Source organism: Nymphaea colorata, chromosome 5, assembly GCF_008831285.2.
Source record: "Nymphaea colorata isolate Beijing-Zhang1983 chromosome 5, ASM883128v2, whole genome shotgun sequence".
Taxonomy (NCBI): Eukaryota; Viridiplantae; Streptophyta; class Magnoliopsida; order Nymphaeales; family Nymphaeaceae; genus Nymphaea; species Nymphaea colorata.
Genome location: NC_045142.1, coordinates 15,224,209 through 15,248,070, shown reverse-complemented (window position 1 = coordinate 15,248,070; position 23,862 = coordinate 15,224,209). Strand labels below are relative to the sequence as shown.

At 38.4% G+C, this 23,862-nt stretch overlaps 1 protein-coding gene across 1 annotated transcript; it reads right to left on the bottom strand.

Moving 5' to 3' along the window:
• Positions 1-209: 209 nt before the first annotated feature.
• On the bottom strand, positions 210-22,199 carry LOC116254556 (glycosyltransferase BC10). Its single transcript, XM_031630012.2, has 2 exons — positions 21,279-22,199; positions 210-1,305 (listed from the first exon to the last, which is right to left on the bottom strand). The coding sequence occupies exons 1-2, from the start codon at positions 21,756-21,758 to the stop codon at positions 673-675; spliced, it is 1,113 nt and encodes a 370-aa protein (XP_031485872.1). The 5' UTR covers positions 21,759-22,199; the 3' UTR covers positions 210-672.
• Between the last annotated feature and the right edge of the window lie 1,663 nt (positions 22,200-23,862).

Below are 23,862 nucleotides of genomic sequence, written 5' to 3'. Positions count from 1 at the left end.
CAGATCTTGGCCCAGGACGTCATAACTTGGCCTACCTTGTTCATTTGGTTCATTTGTGAGGAGGCTATTTGAACAGGCCACTCTAAATGCAACATCAGTTAGCCGACAACCATAGGACTAAAGGGAACTTTCGGTCTCAAGTATGGTCAAATGATGGGACGAAATTCTGCAATATCCCAAAATGAATTTTCAAGGATAATTGAATTATCCATGTCAAAGCAATAAAGTTTTTGCTCAAACTAAAAAACCTCAAATTAAATGTCAGGATTGGACAAATGCTGGGGATTTTGTTAGTATCAAAACTCTTATTGGATCTGTATTTCTCTTTGTTTTTGTACAGACGAAGAAGACTCTAGATTTTTACAGAAGTCGAGTCTGATGTCAAAGAAACCAATCAGTAAAACCGATGCATGCATCATCGAAGAATAGATGACCTAAACAAATAAAGGAGGACATCTCCAATAGCCAGCATCATTGCAAGACCATCTCAAGAAGATCTACTCCAAATAAATAGCAAATATGATGCACAACTCTCATCCCAAGCTCTTGCATGGATATGCAACTCAGGCAGCATCTCAACAGGCTGGCACAAGCATATCATTAGCTCCGTTGACCCTGCAACAGAGGCTTCTTGAATATATGACAGGTTCACTGCAGATGGCCCCATGGTGTCTAAAATGTTGGAGCAAGAAGCTCTAAGAGAGGCTCCAGCGCATTAGGTGCAAATTTGCGAGCAAAGAGAAAGCATATGGAAGATGACTGATTGTTGTATTGACAGGTATGGCCATCAAGGATTCCCTTCAAGAATTCTTCTGAGATATCACCACGGCCAAATGTAGCAGGATGAGGACCGCCCCTATGCCAGTCAACCCAGGTAATGCTTCGGTTTGCAAGCAGTTGGGGTGCTTTGATAGAAAGCATGGTGGGGAAGTAATGCTCATCCACATAGCAGTGTGGTTTACAGAAATTCTGGAACTTCGGATAGTACATAACATCTTCAACTATGGCCAGTGCAAGCTTGCGATTCACTTCAAACCACTGAGAACCTTTACGCCACTGAGTAATGTTGACTTCGGGGGCCATATTTTCATTATAACGCCCCCTACCATATGGCCCACCGTCATCAAAAGCCCCAAGAAAGCTGTGCTTGGATCTCATCAAGTGTGTGTAAACTGTGGTGAAGTTATGCACTGGAATGCACGACTCTGACAGAAGAACGAATCTTTCATTCGAGAGATCAAGCAAAGCATTTGCCAGCAGCCGCCTCTCTGCATCGCACATGCTCATTTGTCCCCATTCAGCCTCCTATAGAACAAACATTATATGTAAAATGTTCTTACTGTAATATTAAGTTAGGAATTTAGAGCACAAATCACACTTCAACAAACCGGAAGCATACTTGTGTCACAGTGGATAAGCATATGCCTCTAATGGATGGACATGAACTATTTTTACTCTGAATTTATCAAAAATTAGAATCAACTATTTTATTTTAGACAATTATGTGATCAAGAATACAAAAAGCTCATTTAAAGGAAATAAACTAACAGCAAGTCCAATTTCATTATGTTCAACCTTTTCTTGAAACTCATAATCTTTGTTTCATGTTATCCTTGTTCCTTCCACCATAGCAACCTTTGTAATGAACCTTCCTCTAAATGGAAAAGTTTGGGCTCATGTTGAGTAAGGCAGATGTGCAGAGGAAGAGATTAATAGGAAGAACAAATGAATGTCGTGGCAGCCAAACAGGGAAAAATACATAGTGACATGGTGTGACCTCTGATCAACCGGATACAATGATGAGCCAATAAATTAATATATGGCTTGATAGAAACTACAACAAAACCCTAGAATCACCTTGAATTTATACAGTGACATTAGAGAAATGGTATCCATCATACCATACTACCTTCTTGTGTAAGCTCATCAAGGGAGATCTTTCTGGTTAGTATAATAAGATTGTAGTAAAACAACCAATAAGTGGTCAAGTACAAGAGAGGGTCAAAGAAAAAAGAACACACAAACTGAACAGAAAGGATCACCATTCACTATGAAGTATGAACTGATCCAAATGTCAGTGGCATAGTGATCTCAGTTTCCTTCTTATCAAGAGTGATGAAGAAAACACCATATGCTCATTGTAATTCACTCTTGACTACTAAAGGTAAATACTTTATAGTCAACAAACTTCTACATTTCCATCAAAGATACATTAAAATCACATAATACTGATTATAGGACCCTTGATCCATAGTTTACACTATGACCATACTTTTCCTTCACTATGCATTTGAAAAAATTTTGAGAATTTTATTGCTGCAAAAAATATTGATAGACACGTCCAGCTAGAAGAACACACGTTCTGTTGTATTGTAATATTTTTGCTAGGTAAGGAGAACTTAACATTCTATAGTTTAACGAAAGGTATTTAAACCATATACTACATTTTCATTCAGCTGACATTCTCAAATATTTATTAAATGGAGGTAAACAAAGTCTACAAGAATTGTGTCTTGAAGATCATATTCAAAAGATTTTTTTTCAGTACACATATTTTGCAAATCAACACTTCATGGAATTAATTGGGGATAGGGATATCAATGGATAGGGATTTCGATTGGTTATGTCTGTTACAATGTGTGGCTATTCAGATATTGCTCAACTTGACTCAGAATTGGATTTGAAAGTGAAGGGAAACGAGAAAAGCCAGTATGAGTTTTTTTATTTTTTATTATCAGATTCAGATGTCTATGTAAATCAGACAGAATGATTGGATTGGAAGAAAAAATCCTACACCATATCCACTTCTGATGACTAATGGTGAATCTTCTTATTGAACCCAACTAATTGAATTTGGATTTGAATCAAATATCAAAGACATCCCTAATTTGACAACAACCTAAGTCACATAGGTGCTTCAATAAGGTCCACGCACCCATACCCAAAGTGGTTACTTGGACACGTTTGGGTACTTTTTAGATTTGAAACTGATCCAAACTGTTTAATTTTACGTGATTTATTTTTTTCAACTCACATTTCATCCTATTTTTAGAGTTATTGTTCATTAACATGTAATGTTTTAATTTAAAATCACTTGCATATTTAAATGTACCTCCATACCCACATTTTCTAAAGTTGTCATGTCCGTACCCATATCACGGTACCCATACCCAAATCGTACCCATACCCATGTGACTTAGACAACAACATAAGAAAGTCTCTGCAGCACAATGCGTTGTTTACCACTTGAGGAATGGATGATAAACACACTTACCCAGTCTTTTTTTATCAACCAAATGGAGATAACAATTTTGGTTATGTGCTTTAACTCATTCATTTTCCCAATTTCAAATGCACTCTGTTACTCTTCAATGCTCTGTGCATTGAAGGACCATTTTTCCTACTGGTTCACTAAACTACCTTGACCAAAACTACGTCCTTTTAGTAAATACATACTGACAAACACATCTACGGGCTCGGATAGCACAAACAGACATCTTTCAACCATGCTTTGCACTGGGAATTGAAACAGGGTTTACCAAAGAGTATGGATCAACGGATAATGTGTGTGTGTGTATATATATATATATGTGTGTGTGTGTGTGTGTGGGATATGAATCCTGACTTTTGTCAATGCTAATAAACCTGATTGTTGGGTCTATCTATCTAATTGAAACTTTCAATTAGGAGAGCAATAGACATAGTCACGACATTATACATACACACTGTTAGCCACTGCTAACCAGTACCAGCCTTCACAATCCCAGCCCTTGAGAAACTCATGCACACCAGTCCCTAATCCCAGATTAGGGTTTTCCTCCAAGAGGAAACGCCAATAACTTCTGTGATGATCCCCACTCTGGCGTTTTTGACCCTATTTATGGGTGTTACTGGGTCAGTCCCATGAACCCGACCCATGATCCCATACCCGGTATTGTTATCTAGCATTGTCCTTAAGGTGTGAAGAAAATTCTGCTAGTTGAGGTAGGCCTTCCTGTCTTTGGTCTCTTTCCTGCTCTGCCATGAATTGAAACCTGTATGGATCAGATAGTGGTTACTATCCAAGGACCGGATGCCACGATATTGATGTATGTGCCGGCCTTGCGCCTCACAATCACTTAATTTCGGTATCTCCCATATGCTATAGGACTTAGATAGCTGTCAGTCAGCCACCAAATACATGCGTTTCTCGAGGAATCGCAGCAGTAAGATCACTTTTGAATTTACCGCTAGACTGAGCTCAAGTAGAAGATCCACGTGATCAAATTCTAATTTTCCTCGGCATAACGGTTCTTTGTATTCGATCACGAAGCAATCACCATCAAGTCCAATAACGCTATCCTTCACCTTGGTTGCTGTTTGATAATTGTGATTCTGCACATAAAATTCCGCATGGCCCAAACAGGAATAAATAGGAAGGGATCTTCTCTTGCATGTAAACAAACACCCTTATCCTTACTTCTCCATGAAATTGCAAATGTAAAACTCTTGACAATCTCCCTCTCTCTTTAGTTGTCACCCCTGCACTGTGAACATATCAATTATCCATGAACGTTGTGATCCCTGGGTATTATCATCCGAAGAAGAATGAAGCCTGCTCCCTCCACCACAAGAAGTTCTTAGATCCTCAATTGTTTTTTCTATAGTCCCTTTAATAAAGGCAGCATAAGCAGAACTCATGGGGTACATACCTGACCCCAAGCCCTCCAGCAGATGTCCATCGTTATAACATAATTCATCAGTATAAATTTCTTTTGTTCTTTTTATTCCCATCAGGTTGGTGACTTTTAACATTCCATTTTGATCAGTAACGGAACAGCTACTATGTCTAACCTTCCCAATTAAACATACACTGACCTGGCATCAGTAGATCTGTAATTGGATATGCTAAGGAGGCATTCAAACTCAAAAGCGCCTTTGAGTTGTTGGCATGGATGAATTTGGGAAGTTGTTGTCATGGATGAATTTGGGAAGCTGTCTATAATCGTGGTCTGCACAATGCCCTTTTTGCTAGTGAAAAGGAAGAGACTACCTCGTGGATGGCCATATACAAGTAACGTCGGTTCTATGGCACTCTCCATGCACTGAACTCGTTCTCCCGCACTCAATTTGAGCTCAATGTCAATGGGTACTGTACTGTCGGTGACAGCCTTATGTGGTATTGATGATAGGAATACAAGTATGTTCCTTGACTTCGATTCCTGTGCAGGTCAGCCCTAAAAATGTGGTATGATTTTTATCTTATTCATATGTTTTCAACATCGAGACTACTTCTGTAAAAAAATGTACTCACAATAAAAAAAGTTTAAGTAAAGCAAATTATATTCACAACCTAGCGTACAATAACACTTTTATGTATTTGAATCTCCTTTGTCGGGGTTATCTTGCTAGATCTCAAGGTTCTATGACTATGCTCAATCGTTTACTGTCTTTAGGTGTGCAATCAAAGAAGATAGGATTATATATGCAACAGATGAAATATTTGATGCTGAGAATTTCATATATGAGTTACCTCTTGATTGTCAAACACATGGAATCAAGAGCTTACTTTTTGGATATGTGTATATCCATAAAATGGAGTGCCTGTGTTGTGTCAGCAGGAATGGCCAAAAGCTTGTTGACAACTTGACAACATGGCCCTCTAAAAGTGTCAGAGTAATGAAGTGGCTATCAACATTAATGCATAAATGAATATAGATAGATTCTAGTAAGGTTAATATCAAGCTTGAGCATGAGTCATCTAATTAAATATACTCTCATGAACCCCACCCAACTAACAAAATGACCTTCAACTGGTCTTTCACGACATCAAGTTCAAGCTTCTTGCAAGAAGCTTGGTTTTGAATTTTTGATGATTCTCTAGCATAAGTCACTATTCAATAAAAATGCTTGAAGTGTGTAACATATAGGCAAACTTGTATTATGTACATAGACGATGCATTAGTTTGTTATTCATTGGCTCATTGCTTACTAATGTGCTTTCTATTTTCTCCCTTGATTAAGGATACATGAAAGAAAAAATATGAAAATGTAGCAAAAAAAATATTTTGTTGGAATCTACAGAACGGAACATTAATACTTCCAAGGTTATTAACTCCTTTCAATTTTTCAAGCATCAACCAACTCTAACTTTTCTGCAATGTGTTACAACAGAAAAAAGATATGAGTTTTATCCTTGTCAACATTCTGACCACCATCCTGCAATTGTTGTTATTTCCAGTGCCAGCTGCTAACAAAAAAACAAGCACCTCAATTTGATAGCTTCACTAGGCAGACCAAACAGAAATGAAATTTTCACATGATAATGACCCAAATAAAAACAATGCCACCCTGATAGGTAATAGTCAATAGTTGGGATATACTACGAACTGGATTGTTCAAACTTTTTATTATTCTTTCCATTTTTTTTAAAGATACAATTTCATCTCAAAGTAGAATTAAATGTTTCTCAAATCATTCTCATCGAGCCACCCAAGGCCACAAAGCGTTTGAGCTAACAAATTCTGCCTTCTCATTTTGGAACTCCCTATAAATGTTCATATACCTCACCCACATGATTACTCAAGAATTCACACTTTACATCCAGCTATCACAAGGTCTATTATGTCATAAGTCTACTAGAAATGCTTTCATTGCAGACTTATGAGTTATGTTCCACAACATCCAAACTGCCAACTGTATCGGTCAACAACTAATCTTGCTTTTGCCTCTCAACGAATGTATCTACTTTAGTTTTAAACTTGACACATTTGTACCCAATGATATTCTTCCTGTAGGGATCTCCATTAAGTAGCAAATCATAATCCTGTTCAAAGAAACTACTTCTTCAGACATTACTTGTTGCCACTCTCCTTCAGGAACAAACTCTAAGGTCCAGTATTCAAACAAAAAAGAGAACTACATTGCATATGTTTAGGAAAAGGAAAAAAAAAGAAACAAAGCAATAAAAACAATTTAGAAGTCATGAAATATATTCAAGACTGATGCACAAGTTTCTTCCTTTACCAAAAACTAATGCACACATTTCTCCTTTCATCCTTATATGCACTCAGTCTAACAAGTTTAGATTGTAAGAAACTAAAGATCTTCTTCCGATAGTTAATTAACTATCCTCCTGCCCGATATCCTGTATATTCCAGTTCAAATAGAAAACATAATATTGCAATTTTGCTTGGTAATTTCGGCCAATGGTGATAGGGTTCATAGCAAGATAAGCAACATGGCCACATTAGGAGTATTTAGGTGACCTCCAGAAAGGAGGCTGGAGAAACAACCAACATTCAACAAGCATAGAAAAGAAAATTGCAGATCAGAAAGTATTAGACGGCTGACAATTGGTCAGGATAGACTCATTCATTGTCATATGAAATGAAGCACACAAGCCCACAAACATCTACAAATATGAACGAACTGCAAAGGGTGGAGGTCCAGAGGAACAAGTGATGTTAACCTAAGCAACAGTTGTTGCAGTTGGTTAATGCGCTCAATGGTATTAATAAGAATGTCATTCCATCCCTGCAAAGAAACTAGGTTATTGCCTACATGCAACAACGATGGGTGTGCATCTCCAAAACAATGGGTATTTTGTTGGACTTTAAAACACTCACCTAATGTTTCATAAACACAATCCATTTTCAATGCAACATAGCTGTACTCTGCTGTTAAGAAATAGGGTATATGTATAACAGATATTACCTATGTTTATATATGTATATTACATATATGAAAATATAGGTTAATATTTGTATTTAGGATGCCTTAGTTAGATGTTATCATGGTAAGATTTTAACATTTTTTTTTTCTTTTTTCTTTTTACTTTTCTGTTTCTGTTCTGGCTGTTGGCTAGTTCCAACGGCTCTTTTATGAGCCATTGGAACTGGTCCCAACGGCTAGTTCAGCCCTCTCTCTTGTATATATTGATATACTATTCAGTTTCAAGTTGTGTTTTACAGCCATTCTATGTTCTCTTGAATAAAGGATTATTTTTACTTGGCCTTAGTGCCTATTTCTATCATATGCTGGATTTGTGACTGTTAGAGTCACGTTTTCATCTGCGTCTCAATTCCCTGCAATAGTTGGTTTGAAGAAAGCTCATAACCACTCTACACCTATAGGTCTATTCTCGCTTCTACCACTAGTTTGTCAAATTGTGCCAAGACAACCATCTTGAAATCTACGTCACACGGATACGGCAGATTGGGTTGAGTAACGGTGTCGACACGTCGACACGGGAATCCCGACACGGCGATACGGCCGGATACGTTTTGGATCGGGTCTGGGTCAGACCCGATCCGAACCACTTTTATAATCCGTTTTAACCTCGATTTTTTTTACGTCTTCTGTTTTATTTTGAAGTGCATTCCATCTCATCCACCGGATTTTGTCTCCCTCCACCAGAACGCTCAACCCACAGCCTAGAGGGAAAACCTAGAGAGTGAGAAAAGAACAAATAAATTAAGAAATAAAGATTCGAAATAAAAAAAACTCACCATTTCATGGCTCAGCACCCATCCTCCTGCTGCATCATACTTACCACGTCGCCGGCCTTGGAGCCGCTGGTGGCATGCTGGCCTCCGGAGAAGAAGGATCGTGGAGGTCGTGATTTGGGAGAGAAGGATGAGTGAAGAGAGAAAGAAACGAAGGGTGAAAATGAGGGTTTCGAACGAAAGGGGCCTTTTATAGCTTTCATTTGAACAAATTTCAAAATGGTCCTAAATTTTGTGTTATTTAAACAAAAACGGTTATAATTTTAAATTGTTTGCAAACTCACCGTAACCTCATTTTCTATCAACATTATTTTATATATATATTTAAAAATTAAATTGTTTTAATATTTTAAAATAAAAGTGGGTTTTTCTTTGGCTGTGTCTCTGAGGACAGACAAAGTATGGACAAAGAAAGAGGGACGTTAGTCTTTTTATTATAAATTTCATGTTTTTTTATTTCATTATCATTTTTAATTTTTTTAAATATAATATTCGCCGTGTCCGCGTATCCTAAAATTTTGAAATTACCGTGTCCGCGTACCCGTACCCGTATCCGTAGGATACCCGTACCCGTATCCGTGTGACATAGCTTGAAATAATTGCAGCCATGAGAGAACAGCAATAATAAGCTTCACTAATGATCAGGAATGTGATCCCTAAGGCTTATAAGTGTTTGTCTAGGACCATAGAATTAATGCAAGTATAATCTTACAGCTATACCTTCTTCTAAAAGAAACATGCAGGACAAAATTATCCTCTAACTAATTCAACACATAAGAATCTCATTGGACAACATGCAATGCAATATTACATTCCTTAACAATCTAATGATGCACCATGGCTTTCACAGTATAGCAGGGTGTGCTAATTGTGGAAAAATGTAATAGAGTTTACATAACTATACTAACCTAACTTGGTGAAGATAGTAAAAATTGGCAAGTGATGGTGCTTATCTAAGTCTCACCATCATCTAGGGCAATTGACCAACAAAAGTAGGTGATAAATTGCTTCCTAGTAAGCTAATGATGTCAGTCTTAATGCTTGCCAGACCTATGGAAGAGATGCTCCACCTGTCCCTTGCACATATGATACCTATTCCAGGAAAGTACTTGCAGCATATCTACATCTTTAGAAGCCGTACTTATTAGTTAGGTAAAAGTATTTACCGCATCTACCAACGATGTGAAAATTGATACTATAAAAGCTACCTCTTAACTGAACACTAAGTATGTTTCCATTTACTAAGTTGCCGAATCCCCATGTGTCTGTTCATTACATTGGTCCAGCCATCACATGCAACTAAAAGTATGTTAATCAGGAATATTTAACATGACAAGCCATGGCCAGTACTTTTGAAAATTCTAGCAATCTGCTGCAGTTGGATTAGTTGTGCCAAAGGCAACAACAGCATAATAATATATCTCAGTAATCAGCAATTTTTCTCAAAACAAGATATCTTATGATATGCAGGGACCAGAACTTTGAATGTGTTGGAAAAGAATTTATTTATGATGAGAAAAAAAACTGAAGCTAAATTTCACTACCACAACTGGGTAAGGAATTGTCAAAATTCCTACCAATGTCTAGTCTCATGGTTGCCCAATTCAAATCATGTATAACTGCAGTTAGCAGCTGTACTTTAGAATGGTTACTAAGTGCAAGCAGGGAGAAAGAGAGAGAGAGAGTCAGACTGCTTTTTTAGGATCTTAAATTTTCACCAGCATGATGTAAATTAGTAGGCCCTTGAAATCTTCACCAGGATGTCCAATGGCAATTTGGCATTGCTGTTGTCAACCTAGCAACTAGTCAATGCATAGTTGACCTAGTCATTGACCTGCCAACTTGTCCAAGAATATCTACTCGGGTGGGCCATGGTTCATGACCACCTGACTGATTTAGGCAGATTTTTGGGTTTCAAGTGAATTTGTTAGTTTTTTCATTTCCTTTCTGTCACTCTCAATCTTCTCATAGAAAGGGAAATGTCTACTCAAGGTAAAAACCTTTCTCTCTCCCAAAAAGGAGGAGAGATTTATGTGTTCGTCTCCTCCATCTCCCTTCTCAAGGGTTTCCTTGGTAGGGTATGGCAGAGTATATGATATCTGACCCACTAAAAATGTTCTTTCTCAGAAAAGTATATGAGGCAACATAAAATTGTCCACTTGCAAATCATAACAACGATTTCTTTTAAGTTTCAAAATAAAGCTGTGAGTGTACATATAATTATGCATACGAGGACATATGCAAATGTTCATATTTTCAAGTGTTGGCATGCTTGATACTTGATATGAACATCCAACACTGGCACATAACGATGCAATATGTGCAGTATATATAAAATATACATTCAGTACAGTCTGGAACAGTATATAATGTTATATATATGTGACAGAATATACGTGTGCAGTGACAGAGAGAGTTGTGACTTTTTGTCAGCTTTAATGTGTATTTGTAAATTAAACCTTATTGATTTACAACCAACTAGAAATTTAATCTGAATTAATTTGATTTGAAGTCTAACTAGCATGTTCTCATATGTTCAAGTGAAGCCAAAACATGCTATCTTAGGCTCTGTTGGTGGACTCCTTTGTAGTAGATTCAACTTTTAGGTTAAGGTGCAGCACCACTTCCGACTGTTTTCTCTTGTAATAGTGGCTTTATGCATCTTAGGATAATATATGCAAGTAAAACTTGAGTTGACGCCATGTACAGGTTCAATGATGATCCTATGAACTGGGATTCACATAAGAGAGGAACTATAGGTCATCTAATATAACTATGACTATATATAGAATCTCAGACTTTGCCTTGCCAAGCATGCTTCATATGCATGCCTCAAATATTTTAAGCTGCTTTTCAGTTTTCACATATCTAACAATATAGATAGCAGGATCCTCAGATTTTTCTCCCCAAATATGTGTCCTATGCATGCCTTCCAATGTTTACAGTTGTTTTTCTCAAATCTAGAAATATATATAGATGCAAAAATTATGCAAATATAAGAACGTGAAAAAAAAAATGAAAATTCAACATCAAGATTGGTTGTTATGAGGAAAGAAATCTAAGAATATTAATTTTTTGAAAACCCTACAGAATCTAATTTATAGATCTTATTTGTGTTATCCCTTTTTTTTTTTTCGAGTCTTAGAATAATATTTTGCATTCACCTTTATGGTTGGGTTTATAAGAGGTAGAACCCAAAGTGTTTGAGAGATAGTAGGCACTAGGAGACAAATAAATTGGGATAAATCATTGATTGCCTCTCTCTCTGTCTCTCACTCTACATATATATACATATGTGTGTGTGTTTGTGTGTGCATGACACAGTATATACTACATGTACTGTACCCAATTTTCTTAAAAATGCTCTGTATTGGTGTCTAAACCTGCACCCACACCCATGTGACATAGATTCCCACAAACATCTATGTACACAAACATATCAAATTTTCTAGTAATTGTAACGTACTAATTGTTAACCTTGTAACTGTATACTGTACAAGTAAACAAGTAAATGTTGCTTAATTAATTGAAGTCCTTTAAATGTGATACCACATTGTTCACATGTAACTGAATTCGAATAAAAAGAATTTTTGCTATGTGCCAATTCTATCTCAGATATCATGAATTGCGAAGTTTTCTGCTTGTCGAAGTTCCTACAATGGGGCTGAAGCAAGAGCCTCTTGCACTAGAGGCAGCCAACACACAACCAGTCAAGGTATTTGGAGTTGCTTTTTCCATTCTTCTGATTAAACATTTTAGCAAACATTTATTAATCCAAAAAGTAAAATATAAAACACACACACACATATAATATATATATATATATATATATATATATATATATATATATATATATATATATATATATATATATATATATACAACAGTAAGATTTTAAGCAAACAAAGACATATATTCATTATTTATATTCATAAATATAATAAACCAAAAAATTACCATATGTTATTTTGCGATATATAAGCCATGTCCTATAAAGTGCATTCTAGCCGTGTCAAAATGAGTGCTCTGCTTGCTAGGCAAGTCCGTATGACATAGATGTGAATTTGCCACTCATTCATAACTATTTTTGTTTGGACTGCAGGAGCTAGTTGAACACCCTTCTTTGTTAATTTCATCACTAAATTTCATGATGATTGAAAGAAATGAAACTGGAAGACATTATTGTGCAGTAAACATCCAAGGGAACTCAAAGATATTCTTCTTGTTATTGATGCACGCATGAATCTCTCAGAACGTTCAAGTTGCAGGTGATTTGTCAGCAAGAGTATGGGTGTTAATGTGTTGCCATGTCCTATTTTACAACCTTCATGCAGTACGATGAATATATACTAGAAGAAATCACTCCAAGAATACAAGGGTTGTATCTAAAAATCAAGATCCACCCTTACCAAAAAAATGTCCCTGAGTAAGATGATGCACTAGCACAAATAATTTCTAACATTAAAGAGCAAGATGATGCACTACCAAAAATAGTCTCTGATCCTGAAAATAATAATCATGATGCACCACCATGTAAATTGATGAAGAAACAAGATGAATTTAGCCAAGCCATTAAAGATTTATTTTCGATTTACATTCTTATTTAAATTAGTTCAAGTATTTTTGTCTTAAGAATTTGATTGTATGATCATGCACCAAATTTCCTACTCATTGTCATATATACTATTTTCAGTCTCTTCAACAAAGTTGTTTTTCTCAGGAAAATCTTCGGAATTCAAAAAAACATCATAAAAGTTAAGTAAAAATAAAAGAAAAGATAAACTAATAAGAAGGCATAGAAAATAACTAGATAAGATGACAACAATGTTTTAACTTTTAATGATGATAAATAATTAGTTTACCCTTCAAATTTAATCCATGATGATATTAATGGAAAAAAGAAAAAGAAAAAAATTTAAAAAATGAGAAAGCAGGAAAAAATGCAACAAAAAACACGTTAAATTAATTTTTAATTTTTTTCAAAAAAGGGCTTTTTCCTTCCTTGACATCAATATTGTCATTTTCGAAAAAAAAAATGATATGTGTGACAATGATCTACTTGACATAGTTGCACGTCTCAAAAAACAGTAAATTGACTCTTGTTCCTGTTGATACCTATGAAATTAGAAATATAGAACTTCTTATTGACCACTCCAACAGAACAATAAAAAGAAAACAAGCCAGCAGGAAATGACACCAATGCATTTAAAATACTGAAAATATCTTAAGACAGAAATATTAATGCATCGCAGTACAAGTTCATATTAGCTACAACATTGGGGAGAATCATAAGGCTTTCCTTAAAAACCTTTGGGAGGTCCAATGGATCTTTTTCGAGAGTTATATAAATTGAAGATTTCATAATACAGGGGACCGAGGCCACCCTTGTGGGATGATAGTTTGATGTCCGACGGTTCTTACCATCAACTAAGAAAGAGGACCTACCTACATCTGTTTATTTATGTTGTAGGAAGTAGAAAACAATAACAATGATCTTAACGTGAAAAACCCTCAACTTGAGGGATAAAAAACCACGATGGATGAGGTATGGTGCCCACTAGCAGCCAGGCTCCCTCTCTCTCAATATTTCATTCACAGTTTGAAAAAAGGGTTACAGTGGCTTAAATAGAGCCCAATAGAACAACAGATCGGATCGAGTCCAGACCCAGACCCGGACAAAGATCCAAATAATAAAACATGTCAACACTCCCCCTCAAGTTGGGCATACAAATCAAACATACCCAACTTGGATACATTCCTCTCAAATGAAGTTAATGACAAGGCTTTGGTCAGCACATCAGTTGCCTGGTCTTCGGACTTCATGTAACGTAGAACAAGTTCTTTAGCATCAATACTCTCTCAAATGAAATGACAGTCAATTTCGACATGCTTTGTTTTGTCATGTAGTACCGGATTGTTGGCCAAGTTGATCGCTGACTTGTTATCATAATACATCTTCATTGGTTCCTCGATTATTATTCCAATGTCAGCCAACAAAACTTTCAGGCTTCAGCCACAATAACTCAGAAACTCCCATAGCCACAACTCTATATTCAGCCTCAGTACTGGAACGAGAGCAAACATCTTGTCTCTTACTCCTCCACACTACGAGATTCCCTCCCAAGTAGATACAGTAACCTGAGGTAGACCTCCTAGTATCAACACAACCTGTTCAGTCAGCATCTGAGTGACCTTCAATCTGGATGGTGTCTTACTTAACATACAGGAGACCCTTGCCAGGATTCCTCTTCAAGTAACACAAAATCCTGTCGACAGCCTTCAAGTGAGCATCCATGAGAGCATGCATGAACTGACTCATCACATTCACAGCAAATGTAATATCTAGTCTAGTGAGAGTAAGATAAATTAACTTCCCAACAAGACGTTGATATATTTCCTTGGCCTTTTCATAAAGAGACTCCCCCATCTCTAAGACTCAGCTTGTGTCCAGCATCTAGAGGAGTAGAAGCAGGTCTACACCTCAGTTTCCCAGTCTCCTTTAATAAATCTAGAGTGCACTTCTGTTGATTTAGCACAAGACTAGTACCAAATCTAGCAATTTCAATGCCAAGGAAATATTTTAACTTACCAAGGTCCTTGAGATCGAACTCGATCGCCAACAGTTCCTTTAACTTTATTATTTCATCTTCATTGTCGCATGTGACAATCATATTATCAACATATACCAATAGAAGAGTAACTTTATACTCCTTTCTCTTCACAAAGAATGCATGATCTCCATTCCATTGATGATATCCATGTTGTCTCATTAGAAGTCTAAGTCGTTCAAACCATGCCTGAGAGGATTGCTTAAGCTCATACAAAGCTTTTCTTAGCTTGCAGCATTTTCCAGGTTCCTCATATCCTGAAGGCATACACATATACACTTCCTCTTCAAGGTCTCCATTGAGAAAAGTGTTTTTAACATCAAGTTGGTATATCTTTCACTCATTTATCACGGCTAACGAGATAATAACTCTGACAGTCTTCACGTAACAACGGGAGCAAACGTTTCCAAGTAGTCAATTCCATATTTCTGACTGAACTTCTTGGCAACAAGGTGAGTTTTATACCTGTCTACACTCCCATCTGGCTTATATTTAATGTGTAAACCCACTTAGATCCAACCAGATGAACCGCTTCAGGGATATTTACCACCTCCCACGTTCTGTTTTTGTTTAGTGCTTCCATCTCTTCTTGCATCGCATGAGCCCACTTGGAATTGCTCTGAGCCTCAGTAACAGTCCTAGGAATCACAACTATAAAAAGGGACGATATAAAACATTTGTAATCTTCGCTCAGTTTAGAGTATGATATGAAGTTACCAATGAGGTGTTGAGTACAAGACCTTATACATTTTCTAAGAGCAATAGGTAACTCTTCATTTCCAGCCTCTGTCTGAGTATCTTCAACCGACATCTCCTAGGGAAGGAGCAGCATTAGGATTGGGAGTAAGATTTTTGTCACCAGTCACCTCACTAGTGGGCTCTGTTGCAGGCAATCTTTGCTTAGAGTAAACCTGCCCAAACAAGCGGTTATGTTCCTCCTCATTCTCAGTTGAGCAACCATCACCCTTATTAAGTTCTAGAGGGTCAGTGACCTGAATCTCTTCCCTTTTGTACTCCAGAAAGTCTATAAATTGAATCTCTTGATTTGGAGAATACTTTCTCTTGTTGTAGACTTCTCCCCTGAAGAGAATTCTCGCCAAAATCGGAAGTGTGTTCCCGCCTTCCAGGAAGATGATATCTTTGGTAACATAGGCACGACCAGTGGAAGGGTCTAGACACTTATATCCTTTTTTAGTGGAAGAATAACCAAGAAACACACCCTTAATCGACCTTGGATCAATCTTTCTACTATTAGGACTGTGATTGTGGATAAAACATACACAACCGAAAACCCGAGGTGGAAGAGAAAAAGGTTGACGATTCTTTCGTTCAGCTACCCCATTTTGAAGTGGGGTATAACTACAGGATGTCTCATGAACAATTCCCCTTTTTCGAAAGAGGTTATCAACAGAATGACACATATACTCACGAGCATTGTCAGAACGAAAGGTCTTAACAAAGGTTCGAAATTGAGTTTCCACAAGAATGATGAAGGTCTCTATGACATTAGGCACTTCACTAAGGTCTTTTAGCAGGTAAACAAAGGTGTTACGAGAACAATCATCTATAAAAGTTATAAAGTATTGGAAACCATGACAAGAAGGAATTCCCGAAGGCCCCCACACATCAGAGTGAATCAAAGCAAAAACTTCATTAGAACGATAAGTAGAAATAGGGTATGAAGCCCTAACATGTTTAGCCAAATGAGATACATCACAAGAGACCATAGTCATATCTAAACTGGAACATAACTCTGGAAAAAATAGTCTAATAATTCCAAAAGGAAGATGTCGAAGGCGCTCATGCCAACGCAACAACAACTGAAGGGACTCCTCTCTATTCTTCTTTGTTTTGCTAACGGCCATCATAAGACTTGTGGCAATGTACATGGGTAATCAATATAGCCCCTCAAAACCCAAACTAATCTCAATCCTCTTCCCTATCATCAAGTCCTGCAAAACACAACGATTAGCAAAAAAAATAAGTTCACAATTCAACTCTTTCGTAATCTTGCTGACAGACAAGAGATTCAAGGGAAGATGAGGAACATGTAGAGCATTGTGAACTAAGAACTTGTTCAAGAGTGAGAGACTATTTTTCCCAGCTACAGAGATAGAGGAACCGCCGGCAAGAGAAACTTGTTCCTCCCCTAATGAAAGCTTATAGTCATGAAAGAACTTAGGATTACCGGTCATGTGGTGTGTGGCATCACTGTTAACAATCTACTCTCCCATAAGAGAATTACCTTTTTCTCCAGATATAGCAAGGGCTCGATTGACTCTCACATCATCTGATGCCTCAGCTTGACTAGTTTCAATTTGGCTTAGGTAAACACGAAGCTCACAAATCTGATTGGCAAAGATTGATGTTTTTCCCCCATTAGGATTAGTAACATAAGAAACATGCTTCTTCCCAATAGAAGATCTCCCACGACTGTTCTTCTTTTCATGATGCAAATCCCAACAGAACTCATGGTGTGACCGGTTTTCTTGCAGTGATTACATTTCCAACAGGGTCGGGGTCACCCCTATAGGAGCTCTGCTAACAAGAGCAAATCTTTCACAATAAGAGATATCAGCCCCCTTTCTTCCTGTGATAGCAAGGTGTCTTTGCTCTTCAGCTTCAACACGAGAACAGACATCTTCAATGCTAAACATTTCTTTTAAATTAAGAATCTGACTCATTATACCTTCGAAGTCATCATTTAGTCCTGCCAAGAACAAAAACACCAGGTTCTTCCATTCCTTGGTCCAATGGTGTAGCTGGTCTTGGGGACAATTCCAAGTATCATCAGAGAAGTAGTCAAGTTCTGTCATTTCTTGCTCCTACCAGAGCAAGAGCAGCGGGCAGAGAGCAATGACGGTGCCTGGCGTCTAGCAACGGCCGACGTCAGGCAGAGACAAAGAAGAGCAACGGCGGCAGAGAGCAGCACCAGACCGTCTGCAGTGAGCAGCGGCGGCAGAGAGCAGCAGCACTCATAGTAGAGAACAGCTGCGGCAAAGAGCAACGACGGTGCCTGGCATCTGGTAGCAACCGACGTCAGGCAGAGATGAAGAAAACGCAGTAGATGGAGAGGAGTCGGGCAACCCTCAGGCGATGCACGGCAGAGCTCCACGATCGCCGCACCAAACCTCCACGGTAGAACTCCACGAGGCTTCACGGAGACCCAGCAGAGTCGGGCGACTTGGCGACGACAAGTTAATTAGTCGAACAGAAAAAAAACTCAGGCCTCGTCGGCTCTGATACCAGGTAGGAAGTGGAAAACAATAACAATGATCTTAACATGGAAAACCCTCAACTTGAGGGATAAAAAACCACAATGGATGAGGTCTAGTGCCCACCAGCAGCCAGACTCCTTCTCTGTCAATATTTCATTCACAGTTTGAAAAAAGGGTTACAATGGCTTAAATAGATCCCAAAGAACAACAGATCGGATCGGGTCCAGACCCAGACCCGAACAAAGATCCAAATAATAAAACATGTCAACATATGTACAAGACTCACATGGATTAATGGATATACTTTATGTAAGGGGCCGTTTCATGGAGTGGAAGCCTGGAACGAGAAAGAAGATTCTGGAAATAAGTTTACAGGAAAAAAGGAACGGGGAAGAACCTTCCTATTCTCATTTTGTTGTGTGTGTGATAACTAAGAAACAAGTTTCGGAAACTTGTTTCTTAGTTTGATGCATCATCTGAATCAGACTATTTTTACAAGAAGACAAGGCCAAATAACATGCTTCACTCGATCTAGGTAAAAGTAAAAGTACCCATTGGATGCAACCAACTTACATGTATATGAGTAGGTAGCTTATGCAACACGATTGAAATGTGAACAGCACAGCATTAATGTGAAAGAAGTTGATCAAACTGAAGGGATGGGAAAAGGTCATCTTGCAAATATATGTGGTCAAAGTAATTCCAGCAAATGACTTAGAAAAGTACAAATTAACTAATGGTCGGCACGAAATGAGTGACAAAAGAGACATAAAAGTGCAATTCAGTGTAGTGGTCTTCATGAGTTCAAAATCCACGAGAAGCATCACTTGCTACAAGGCTGACTGTGGAGTGTACCCCTACATGGACAGAATGGACTTCAAAAAGAGCAGAACATCACAAGAAGCATCAGTTTTTCCTCATCAAGTTGCCAAGCTGTGTTCCATAAATACCTAGAGACAACCATTGGTCTCATAATCCCAAAGCCTGCTTAAGTTCAGAGCAGAACCCACTACACCATATCTGTACCCAAGAAGCAAAAATCCCAAGAACTATTTCATGCGCAACCAAAAGCAAAAGTCAACAAAAAAAAAAAGAACACCAATGGTAATGTTTGGGACATTGGTTGTAGACAAGTTCTACGGTTAGAAAGGCTAGAAGAAGAAGAAGACGAAGGAGACAGTGGCGAGAACCAATGGCTATTGCTTCATCCCTTTGTTCTCTCTTCTCAACTCTAAAACTCCATTCCCACCCTTCCCATCACAAGCAGAAACATTCAATCATAGGAAAACCGATGATAAAACATGTTCAAGTGCATTCGCACACACATATACAACCTAGATCTATGGAACACCTCAATAGTAAGAAAGGCTTGCCTTGCAGGTTCGCATGATTGGGAAGGAGACAATGTGCGCGGAGGAGACAGATTGGGGAAGAACGCATGCTGGCTTGGGGAGGAGATGGTGTGTTGGGGAGGAGAACCTACTATGGTGGAGACAGATTGGGGAAGAGTGCCCGCCGGCTTGGGGAGGAGACAGTATTCGTTGGGGAGGAGAACCTGTTGTGCCTATGCGTTGGGGAGGAGGAGAGGCTGCTGTGGTGGGGAGAGGAGAGGCTGCTGCAGTGGGGAGGAGAAGCCCTCTTTCCCTTTTTCCTGAAACACGGACGAAGGATGCTGGACGCTGCCCTAACGGGCAGAAATTTCGTCTGGGAATTTTCATCCAACCCCTTAAGGAGGGACGAAGTTTCTGGAAAGAAATTTCCTTATAAATTTCATCCTGCGTTTGACAGGATGGAAATTCTTTAAAAAATTTGAATTAAGTTTCCTGTGCTACAGCATTTCCAACCCGTCAAACGCCCCCTAAATAGAAGTGATTTACCCAACAATTCTAGAAAAAAATTATGTTAGAATTGTAATCCAACTCTCCAGTAAGATAAAATTCTTGTGGTAGGTTTAGAGAGATTGTAGAGTGGTCGTCCTTAGCAAAACTTCTTGAAATGGTGCTGTATGCCAAAAACCGCGTTCTTAATTACTTATGTCCTTTCAGCCACTAGAGACTGGTTTTCCCTAATTATGTGCTTTTTACAACCTTGAAGAGGCTCACTTCCAGAAAGAGTGTATATTGAGCACTAAAATTGGTAAGAATATTTCATGTCTAGTAAGCCAATTTTTGAAATCACCAAGATAAGTTCATGACATGGAAATTGTAATAAGAATCATGAGAAAAATGGATAGCACTATGAATCATGTATTTCTATTCTCCCATAATCATCAACAGCAAAAGCAGCTCAGTTGAGCACATGATCTGGAGAATCCATTATAAATGAAATAAAAGTAATTGTGACACCTTGAAAGTCATACAAAATAATGAAGTATGACAGGACTACATCCTCTACAGTTGAAGCTAACCACATGGCCACGATTGAAACTGCATATGTTACCTCCATTCCTGAACACAAGGTACTAAATCTAGAAAGGACTTGACTTCATCATAACAACTGGTACTAAAGATATTGTCACAAGCAAAGAACTTCATGAGTACACCGACATTAAGATCAATAACTAGTTCAGTTTAATTGTTTTGTACGCATGGATATATGTCATGTCCTAACGATGTTCTCCCATAGAGCCATAAACCTTTGATAGAGCTTGGTTTGCCTATTAGGCCCTTAATTTCAGAAATTCCTCCTGGCTCGGATATGCTTGAACTAAAACAGTTTAGCTACCCTAGCAGCACTTTTACAAAGTACAGGCTAAGAGAGGTACACCAGTAGCTACGCAAGCAGCAGGAAGTTATTAGTTCAACCCTACGCAAGTACCATCTACCCCAAAATAGATGTCTCCCACCCCAGTTTTTCTCCAGCTATCGCGCGACTCAAACGTAAGTTTCATTCGTAGAGCAGCAGAAACGGCAATCTCGATCGTCAAAGAGCATCGTTATAAACAGCGTGTTGAGAAATCTTTTTACCTTGCTTGGGATCTGCCGCCCGTAAAAGGCCGAGGTAGGTGGGAAGTCGACCCGATATGAAGGCAACGAATGGATGTAGATTGAATACAGGCCTCGAGGCACTTGGAAGAAGCGCTCCCACAGAGGGTATAGAGGCAGAGGGCCCCTGGTGAGGAACATGAAGGCTACCTTGGGAACCCTTCTGTAGGGGTACTTCCTTATGCGAGGCACGAAAGTGGCTCTCCAAAAGAGCTCCTCGTCCGTCATGGTGTGCATCAAGCGGTCGGTGGGTCTGATCCAATGATCTAGGTTGTTGGGCATCTCCCTCTCCACGCACGGCAGCGACACGTTCTGGTAGAACATTGTCTGAATGCCGAAGTAGCGAGTCATACGCATGCTGAGCAGAGTCAAGACGGCGCCCAAGAGAACGAAGAGCATGAAGATCTTGATGAGATTCATAGGCCACTCCTTCCTCTGCGGTCGAAGGCTCTCGTCCGCCATGAGAACACCCTCTTCCCGCTAAGTTCCTCAACTGGATTCCCCTGACATACGGCACAATTCCAGAAGGAGCCCAGCCACAAAACGTCAGAGGAGAAGAGGAAATTTGCGGGTGATGGCAGTCTATTATGCTTCTTTGCGAGTGAGTCTGAAGGGTTTGGGTGAAACAAGCAGGAAACCGGAAATCTCGGCACCAACTGAGGAAAGAAAGAGGCTGAATCTGCAGCTATCCTCTATTTGTCCTCCTTCATTCCTTATTCTCCAAGACAGACACCCCCTGTCGTTTTCAAATATACCATAGTCAATTTTCTCGGATGTCTTCTATTTGCATGAGCCACAGCAGGATGCACACCTCTCTCTCTCTCTCTCTCTCTCTTCGCCGCCACCCTTGAAATCGTTGGAAAGAGAAGGAGTCGGTAAGACCCCCGCTGCTTGCCCAATAGAAATGAGTCTCTCTCGTTCAGGACACTGGGGACTTAAATTTTTTTTTCTTTTTAAAGCCCGCACGTGAATTGGTCTTTAACCTAACCAACCAGACGAGCAAAAAAATATATGTGTCGTGATAACTCTGCTTGCATATGTAAAAATAATAAGCCTGGCAGGGGTAGTGATTATTACGTGCATCATTTATAAGTCATTTCGAAAGCTTAAATCATCCAGCTGCCCGACCTATAAAGCTGCCAATGCAGCGCTGGGCATGTGAGTCGGGTCAGCCAGGTTCGAGATTTGACAAAAGCCGAGCTTGGGTAGGCCCAAAGAACTTGTTGGCAGTTTAAGTCTAGCCCCACTTAGGTCCGGTCATTAGTGTCCGTCGAATACTTGTTTTTTAACACCTCATAAACCTTCACCGAGGTATTAAGAGTTTTTGAGAAAGTGCTTTACCAAGTATCAAGAATTTCTAACGGAATGCCATAAGTAACATGCCAAGAGGCTTTAAGTGAAGAAATATATATATATATAGAGAGAGAGAGAGAGAGAGAGAGAGAGAAAGAGAATAAAAAAATGTGAAGAGGAGGGGTTTAAATGTGTATGTCAAGCCAAATCAGAACTCTATTACCCAACTTGAGCTAGCCCAGCCTAATGACTAATGAGTATTTTATCGGGCTGGTCCGATGTCAAATAATTAATTCAAGCATGGCCCATCACGACCAAGTACCTGACTATCCATGGGGTACTGGGCCCAATGCCACTCTTAACTGAATGTTGTCAATGGATAAAAAAGTAACATTTGTTGCTAAAAAACCATATTCTTGCACTTGGCACTTCTGCAGTGAAGAGTGAAGATTTCTTCGATGCTACTTTTTGTAATGGTAGTGATTTTTCTACTTTTTCTAAAACAATATTATACACGTTTTCTACAAACATCAGAAAGGCCATTACATATTCCAAACAGTACAAATAATCCTGCGTAAATTTCAAATATTATTTCAAATATCTTCCAACCCTGCACCTTTATAGACAAATGCCAAAACAACATATCAATGGAAATGTCAAGTAGAATGATGCGCCGATACCAATTGGAAGTGAACATATGTTTGAACACTCCATAAACAACAAAAGGCAAGATAAGGGAGAGGCTAATTTAATTATCCAAGGAAAAATGCCAGAACCACAATATAAACAAATCATTTGAATAGCCAACGACATGATGCAAAAAGAAAGGTAGTAGTTGCCTGCTTTTTCGCTAAAAAGTAGTCTTACTATAGGAGGAGATGATGTAATATGTATAGGATAAGCGCAACGTTTCAACTTGACAATTGACATGCAAAGGATGATTTACATGTGTCCAAGTTTGCTTTTACAGATTGGCAGTTTTGTCCAGTTGCTCCCTAAAAGGCCCTAAATTTTAATTGGTTCACCATTATTGTTGGTCCCATTTCCTTTCGATCGCCTGAAAATGTATTAATAGTAAAAAGTTATTATGGTGCCAATAAAAAGCTAATTTGTTTGTTGCCAATTCGTTATTAATTATGGTTTTTTTAGAATATGTCTAAACCATTGTCACATATATTATTTACGAGTATTATATGGCAAGAATTTTTTTTTGTTATAATACAGCAAAATTGTATATCTCAAGAAAATCTTGACAAGTTTTAAAAAAATTAAA